The following is a 9,014-nucleotide window of genomic DNA, read 5'->3' as shown; positions in this document are numbered from 1 at the left end:
CCTTTGACTAAATATGGTATGGAATGCGTTTTATAACCGTGCATAGATTCATGATTTCCGACAGAGCGCTTTCACAAAATGCACAAAAGGAAAAAATGCTTTTAAAACTATTTTTATTCATTTCAGTATAAAGAAACATATTAGTGTTTGTGCTAAGATTTTCAATTAACAATAATATACAAAATGATCATACTTCAATATCCTACAGTAAATGCTGTTGCTGTAAGAACTATACACACCCCTGTAATAAATATTAATATATAACTTTGGTGGAAGGAAGCCAGATGGATTACATATTATTGTAATAAGAGAACAAATGCACAAGGGCAAAACAACAATCACTGAATGATAAGATTTGTGGATTCATTAACTTTGGGTGTGGAGTGTTTCAGCATTGGTTTGATTGTTGATTTTGTAAAGACTTCCTCCATTATAAAATGAGCACTTTGCTCAGAAGAGAAGTTTATAATCACACGGCTCAATTCCACTGTTAAAAATCCAGTATACATAGCATCTGAAAGTATGTATCAATCAAAATGCCTTGCATTGTACATACGTCAATGTACGAAGTCACAAAAATAGCCGGGCTTCATGGGGTTTATAAATGTCTTCCAAATATATATAAATACTTTGCCCTTTTGGTTTGCTCCTGACTCTGAAATATAGTCATGTTCATGTTCACTTCCTCCATATCTAAAGCATTTAAGATATTTCAGAGAAAGTCAACTCGATACTAAGAGTTGACTCTATGAGACATATTTGACATGTTTAAGTCTAAAATAAAGACTAAAAAGTGCTGCTGTGAAGCGGAAATGACTCATTTCCCACATGGCATCGTCCTGGTGTCCAAGTTCCAGAAGTGAATATTCATCTTGGTCTCGATCTCTAAATTTTTCAGTATCTGTGGGAGAGACGTTCAAGTGCGAGGTATGAGCAGCGTGCATGTTTTACCATTATATTTCATTATAATTCATATTATAAAAGTGCAAACCTGAATGAACTGTTCAAAGGTGATTCCCTCGTAAAATTCATCAGGACTCTGAAACGCAAAAAGTACCAGATCAACAGGTTTTAATTAGAAAATCACATTAGAACTTTAAAGCCCATCATGGATTGCCAGCGTACCATCTCACCCACTGTGACACTCGCCACCTCCAGCATTGCAGCATCTGAAATGGCTTTGGCGGTTTCTGCTCCTATGGTTTCATAGCTGGACAGCAGCTCCTCCACCACCTACAATCAATCACACTAAGGTCAAACAAGCCATACATGTGCTTATAGTTTTATATAAATTAAGAAATGAATCTTACACGTCTGTATTCGTCCAGCGTGATGACGCCATCATTGTCAGTGTCATGCATGTTGAATAGAACTACAGAGAAGAAGATATGCTTTTACCAAGAAGTTTATCAAAATCAAAATGTAAACCTCAAAACTATATTGATGCTGAAAGTTGCCAAAAATAAGCTTTCAAAAGTATAAATGTTAAAAGGCACACCGTGAGGTTTAATCCATGCATATTACTAAACAAAAATTAAGTTTTGATCTATGTAGGGTAGGACATTTACAAAATATCTTCATGGAACATGAAATTGAATTGAAAATGAACATCATTGGCTATTGCTATTTTATATAATATATACAGTCATGGCCAAAAATATCGGCACCCTTGGTAAAAAACCCTTTCATTGGTTAATAAGAATTTAAATATCATTATGAAATAAATGTTTTTCTCAAATACACGTTGGACACAATTATTGGCACTCCTAGAAATTCTTATGAGTAAAATGTCTCTGAAGTATATTCCCATTCATATTCACATTTTTGAGCACTCCAGGGTGATTATGAACATGAAATTATCCAGCCATGGCTTCCTGTTTCACAGAAATATAAATAGGAGGGAAAACAAAGCCCAAATTCCCTTAATCATCCATCACAATGAGAAAAAACAAAGAATATATTTCTGATGTGCAGCAAAAGATAATTGAGCTTCACAAATTAGTGAAGTGGCTTTAAGAAAACAGCTAGAGCAGTGAAAATTCCCATTTCCACCATCAGGGCAATAATTAAGAATTTCCAATCAACATAAAATGTTACGAAACTGCCCGGAAGAGGACGTGTGTCTATATCGTCCTAATGCACGGTGAGAAGGAGAGTTTGAGTGGCCAAAGACTTTCCAAGGACCACAGCTGGAGAATTGCAGAAAATAGTTGAGTCTCGGAGTCAGAAAACCTTAAAAATAATTGTCAAACAGCCCCTACATCACCACATGTTGTTTGGGAGGGTTTCAAGAACAATTCAAACACTCAAGATGGGTTTGGTGAACACAGGGATAAAGAGTACCCCATGTGTACAATGAAATATACTGCTGTATTTGTGATGTTGTGGGCCTATATTTCTGCTGGAGGTCCTGGACATCTTGTTTAGACACATGGCATCATGGATTCTATCAAACACCAACAGATAAAAAATCAATAAGTGACTGACTCTGTTAGAAATCTTATAATGGGCCATGTTTGGATCTTCCAACCGGACAATAATCCAAATACAAACCTCAAAAACAACACAAAAATAGGTCACTGGGCACAAAACCAAGCTTCTGCTATGACCATTCCAGTCCTCTGACCTGAACCCTATAGAAAATGAGTGAGGTGAACTGAAGAGAAGAAGCACCAGCATGGAGCTGGGAATCTGAAGGATCTGGAGAGATTCTGGATGAAGGAATGGTCTCTGATCTCTTGTCAGGTGTTCTCTAACCTCATCAGGCATTATAGGAGAAAATTTAGAGCTGTTAAACTGACAAATGGAAGTTTCAAAGAGTATTGAATAAAACGGTGCCGTTAATTGTGGCGTATTAGAGAAAAACATTTATTTCATAATGATATTTCCTCCCATTTTAAATTCTTATTATCCAATGAAAGGCTAAATTTTGTGAATTTTTTAAATAAAAGATCAAAAGGATTAACAATGCAGATTAATTTTCACTGAGCCGCCTTTGATCATATTTACCAAGGGTGCCGATATTTTTGATGACAAATATATATATATATATATATATATATATATATATATAGGACCCTGGAGCACAAAACCAGTCTTAAGTCGCTGGGGTATATTTGTAGCAATAGCCAAAAACGCATTGTATGGGTCAAAATTATTGATTTTTCTTTTATGGCAAAAATCTTTAGGATATTAAGTAAAGATCATGTTCCATGAAGATATTTTGTAAATTTCTTACCGTAAATGTATAAAAACTTCATTTTTGATTAGTAATATGGATTGCTAAGAACTTCATTTGGACAACTTTAAAGGAGATTTTCTCAATATTTAGATTTTTTTTGCACCCTCAGATTCCAGATTTTCAAATAGTTGTATCTCGGCCAAAAACTGTCCGATCCTAACAAACCATACATCAATGGAAAGCTTATTTATTCAGCTTGCAGATGGTGTATAAATCTCAATTTCGAAAAATTAACACTTAACACTGGTTTTGTGGTCCAGGGTCACATATATAAATATATACATGCAAATATTTCTTAAGTTTCTTATACATGTATGTGTACGTATTTATATATATATACATATAAATATACACACATATTATATAAACACAAATGTTTATTTTGGATGCGATTAATTGATTTGACAACACTAGTACTTAAACTAAACAGAAATGAAAAATGTTGCCTTGGCAAATAGCTATAACACTATTAGATAAATAAACTTAGATAAATACTACAATAACTAAAAATAAACTATATATATATATATATATATATATAGATAGATATAGTATTTACACATATATTTGAATAAAAACTGTGTAGCTATATACTGTATTAAAAAACAAACACAAAAAAATAATAATTATAATAGTACATCAATGATATTTAAATAACACTGATATCTGAAAAAAGAAGAGCCGCAGTAGAAAAAACATCTGTATTCTCACAGCGTAGTTTCTCCTTCTTGACGTTTTTCACCTCTTCGTCAGCAGTGCGGGGTTTGGGTGGTCTGAAGAAGGACAGGACAGTAACAAATTCCTCAAAACCGATCTCCTGTAGACAGCCCTTCTCTTTTTCACCCAAGTTCCTTGATGAAAGCACACAGACATTATCATTCAGCATGTTTAGAAGCAAGCCAGAATGATTTTAAAGTTGGATACACTCTTCAAAATAAAGATCTGAAAAAGGGGTTTTCACTGCAATGCCATAAAAGGTTCCCCACAGAACCTTTCAGTCAACTCTTATAGCCATTTTTGTTTCTTAGTGTGAAAAACATTTTAATTTAAAGATCTTTTTTCCTCTATAAAGGACATTTTGTGGAATAGAAAGGTTCCATGGATGTTAATGGTTCATTGAAGTCCAACTTTATCTGCATACAGTATACTCGCATATACTACATAGTGTATCTCAGCCGCTTGATTGCTTGTAACATCGCAAAATGTAAACTAGATTATCACCCAGCTCTGCTACATGTGACGATAAGACAAGGGTGTCAAACTCGGTTCCTGGAGGGCCGCAGCCCTGCAGAGTTTTGTTCCAACCCTGCTCCAACACACAAACCATCTAGTTTTCAAATAAGCCTGAAGGACTTGATTAGCTGGATCAGGTGTGTTTAATTAGGGTTGCATCTAAGCCCTCCAGGAACTGAGATTGACACCCCTGCTATAGGGCATGAATATATAAAAAATATTATAAACAGTAACATCATGCTTTTCTGTCAAGCTGCTTTGAAACATTGTGTATTGTAAAAGGTGCTATACAACTAAATTTGACTTGATTTGAATTCGTCAGGTATTCCTGTAAACATTTTGAATGTGTCTCTACTAACAAGAGGGCGATTTGAATCAGCTGTTTGACAGACAAAATGTGCCAGAAACTGAGTTGGGAAATACTGCAGTAAACTACTCACTAAGGTAGGTTTATTTCTGAAAGTCAGTTTCTGTATAAGCACTTGTGTGCGAAACACTTTCTAGTGTCTCAGCTTTTTGCGCAAAGACTGCAAGAAATGTTTCTAGTTCATGTTAATTCATGTTTGTTCAATAATAACTATACCTTTCGGCTAAATAAATGCATTATTATTCATGAGGGACATTCATTAAAGGCATAAGGGGTACATTTTGACAGCTGGAACTTATGGTTTTGAGAAGAAGACATTCTTGTGAAATAAAACACAGGATACTAAGTAAATTTAAAATATGTATAATAATTTATTATACATTTATTTTAAATATGTTGTCATAAATATGCCATCTTCCTCAACACATCTGTTTTTAAAATGTATTATAGGACACAATAGCTTTTCAGCTAAAACAACATTTTTGAGAAGAATACCTTATTGTGAAATATAAAAACAAAATAAATTTCTAAATAATTTAAAATAAATGTAGTAATTTAAATGTATTTAAATAATAATAAAAACTTTTTTTTTATAAAAAAATAATTTAATATGCCATCCTCCTCAATGGGTCTATATTTAAAATGTATTATATGACACTTATTTGCTAAACAAAATACATTTCTAAATAATTTTAAATAAATGTAGTAATTTAAATGTATTTAAATAATAATAAAAACTTTTTTTTTATAAAAAAATAATTTAATATGCCATCCTCCTCAATGGGTCTATATTTAAAATGTATTATATGACACTTATTTGCTAAACAAAATACATTTCTAAATAATTTTAAATAAATGTAGTAATTTAAATGTATTTAAATAATAATAAAAAAAAATTTTTTTATAAAAAAATAATTTAATATGCCATCCTCCTCAATGGGTCTATATTTAAAATTTATTATATGACACTTATTTGCTATTCAGCAAAATGGCGAAAAAAGAACTATAAAACAAAACAAAAAAATGGGAAAAGCATTGGACGTTCCTCTCAAAACTGAGATATAAGAGTTTTTTTATTTTTTATTTTTCTGAGCACACCTTTTATCAAAGAAAGCCTCAATGATCTGTCTTCGGATTGGGTTGAGGGCCAAGTTGGTAATATTCTCAAGGTGTTCACGTCTGAAATGAGAAGAAATGTTTATGCTGTGCAGAAGAAAATGAATCTCAGCTGACATCCTTTTCAAAACACACAATTCAATAATACATGTGTCCTATTCTGTAACGCAGAACTTGATTTAAAATAATAAAACAAGCATAAAAATAAAGACAGATGGAAAATGAGTGTGGCAGGTGACTGCAGAGTAAGTCATTTGTACGCTACCTTAAAGTGTCTTCATCTTGAGTCAGGTACATAAATCTGTTATGGAGGTTATTTATCTGCTCTATGGAAACTAAAGTGAGAAAAAGACAGCAAATTCAGAGAACTTCACAGATGAAGAAGGTTGCTGTGGTGACCGTCACAGTTGTTCTGAAGGAGTGATGGAGACAGAATATGTGTGTGTGTGTGTGTGAAGCGCAAGACGAGCTGATAATGAATAAATTCTCGTGCAAGGAATGCATGTTTAGTGGGGGTAACCATCAGAAACTCCAATGCCTCAGATTACACAACATGAGGAGAGGAGGTGCACAGATACACTCACAACAATACAAACTGTATTTATAGTCGACCAAAATAGATGACAGCTGTCACCAAACCAGAACACTCTGCTATCTGTCACTATACTAGCATCGCTCGTGTTCAGTATGTGCAAACGGCGTACTTTAAAAGTAAATACAAATAATGGAGTATGTTTTAGAAGAAAATACTGTGCCAAACTTTCTACTTCAGAATTTCACATTCGTGTGAAAATTGTTTAAAAGTACATCCTACACCTGTTTTTTTTTTTGTTTTTAGTGTAAATCAGATTTATATATATATATATATATAATCTATTTATTTTATATAACTTTTAAAAATATTTTATAAATCATTTTATAAATAATTTTTATCTTTCTTTCTTTCTCAGATGATCCCCTTTGACCTAAAAGATCTATTTCAAATACCCACTGAAATTTCTAATTAATATTTCAATAATTTAGCAACACATGCACATATTCACAATTCTCTTCTGTTTGGTTAAAGGTGACATATACATATATATATACATATTTTTTTAGTAAGCGTTTTTTTTTTCCAGTAGGTTTTATAGTGTAATTTCACTGACTCTTTATTTTAAAATTAATTATTTAAAAATGTGTATTATTTCATTTATTACAACCCCCCATAGAGTTTCCTTTACGACCCCCTACCATACTTATAGACCAGTGTTTTCTTCCGGTAACGAGACTGGATCGCTGGGCCATTATCCTAAGGTACAAAAACTAAAAGGAACATTTGTACCTTATTTACCCCTAAATTTGACATATTAGCTATGTTAAAGGTACATATTAGTTCTTTAAAAGTACATATTTTGAAAGGATGCCGGACCAGTGACAGATTTGTACTTTTTTCTGAGAATGTGGAAAGGAGTAAATTATAGGTTACTACACACACACACACAACACACAACACACACACACGCGCGCGCGCGCGTGAAAGGAAAAAGACATAAAAACTCATGTTGAACATAGCAGTGAAAGCTGTCTGTATTGTACATGTATACTATCCTACAGCCATCTGAACACAATAGAGTTATACTGGTAACACTTTGGGTTCATTAGATTTAGGCTGTTGTTGTGTGTGTCACTTTTGAGCCTATGTACAGCACACTGTATAATATATGAAATGCAAACTTTAGACACATTTTTAATATATATTTGTTCATTACAGTTGGAACTTAATAATAGCTTTTATGTTATAAACATAATGCTTAACACGTCACTTGAGTAGTTAATGGACATTTAGTTATATATTAAATCAATGTATAGCCTATACAAATTTGTGTTTTACTTTAATCAAAATGAATTCAAACAACTAAATATTCTGTTGTATAATGAGTCATGTTTTATGAGATTTTTTAAAAATGTCATTACCTCATAAAATGAACGCAAAACACATTCATTTCTGTAAACTGTATGCTGTATACAGCAACTTTTGGACAACTTGAAATTGTCAGAAAAACGCACCTTGGTATTAAGCTACATGTTTTTTTGGTACTATGGCATTCTGTGAAGTACTACCATGATACAACCTTCTGATATCATCATGTTACTTTGTCTGGAAGTCCTGAGAAAATGTCGCTGTCTACATATTGAAAAGTTTTATGGATACTCACAGCCGGTTTTATCAGCCAGATCATGGAACATATGCACTCGTCCAGACTGAGAAGCTCCCATGTTAAAGAGATCAGAAAGAAAGTCGTGTGAAGAATGGTCAGAACTTTCACAACGTGCCCTCAGACTTCGATAGCAAAGCTCCGCCCACTTATGAAATATGCAAATCAGTGACACACCTGAGTCTCATGAGCGCGGGATATGAATATTCTTTTGAGACCCAGAAATTGACATTTGGGTATAATCTCCATGCTTTCTAAAAGAACAAATCTTCGCTTTTTTGTCATAGCAGATGTTTGGGGTCGCTGTCAAAAAGATAATTCGTAAATAAATGGAATAATACTTATATAAATATATAATGTACATTAATAAATTAAAATAATATTTAAACTAAAATAAAATTATTTTATGATTATTCAAATAAATCAACAAAAATATTAATTTGTATGATTAAAGTACCTTAAAATAGTTTGTTCTTAATATTCATGAAATTATCACAGTTCAAATAATGTTTTTGTGTCTTCTGCAGCTAGAGAAAGGCTTAAGGTATAGTGTGGTACAGTAGATGCTTATATTTGCATTATAAATATTTGATGTTGTGTGACTTTGGATGAGTATTAAGTTAATGCAAACACACTCTGCTTTGGATACAAGACGGACACCACCCTGACATGTTTGCCATTCATGATCAAACTTTCACTTTAAGGTGTTCAGTGCATGATAAAACATAACAAGCAAACAATAATCAGAGGCGACTAGTGAAAATGCTTAAATTTAGCCTTCTTTTCTAATCAACATAATATGCAGCATAATTAAAAAATATTGATATTCTCAAATTTACACTGGAAGGGAATCATAGTT

At 32.7% G+C, this 9,014-nt stretch overlaps 1 protein-coding gene across 1 annotated transcript; it reads right to left on the bottom strand.

Moving 5' to 3' along the window:
* Positions 1-103: 103 nt before the first annotated feature.
* On the bottom strand, positions 104-8,296 carry LOC306870593 (calcineurin B homologous protein 3-like). The gene is made up of 8 exons (XM_079417964.1): positions 8,156-8,296; positions 6,223-6,292; positions 5,940-6,020; positions 3,953-4,092; positions 1,311-1,372; positions 1,126-1,233; positions 992-1,039; positions 104-901 (listed from the first exon to the last, which is right to left on the bottom strand). Exons 1-8 carry the CDS (start codon positions 8,214-8,216, stop codon positions 818-820), a joined length of 654 nt encoding a protein of 217 aa, XP_079274090.1. The 5' UTR covers positions 8,217-8,296; the 3' UTR covers positions 104-817.
* Between the last annotated feature and the right edge of the window lie 718 nt (positions 8,297-9,014).

This window comes from Barbus barbus, assembly GCF_936440315.1.
Source record: "Barbus barbus genome assembly, chromosome: 5".
NCBI classification, from domain to species: domain Eukaryota; kingdom Metazoa; phylum Chordata; class Actinopteri; order Cypriniformes; family Cyprinidae; genus Barbus; species Barbus barbus.
The sequence above is the reverse complement of the archived record's forward strand: the minus strand, read 5'-3'. Positions and strand labels throughout refer to the sequence as shown.

What these genes read in the sequence shown, in the direction of transcription:
- LOC306870593 (XM_079417964.1), bottom strand. Translation starts at nt 8,216, where the DNA reads ATGGGAGCTTCTCAGTCTGGACGAGTGCATATGTTCCATGATCTGGCT. An exon ending in GAGGCTTTCTTTGATAAAAG is followed by an intron (nt 4,093 to 5,939) that starts GTGTGCTCAGAA and finishes GCTTTCATCAAG; the next exon opens with GAACTTGGGTGAAAAAGAGA. An exon ending in CAAGAAGGAGAAACTACGCT is followed by an intron (nt 1,373 to 3,952) that starts GTGAGAATACAG and finishes TCTTCTCTGTAG; the next exon opens with TTCTATTCAACATGCATGAC.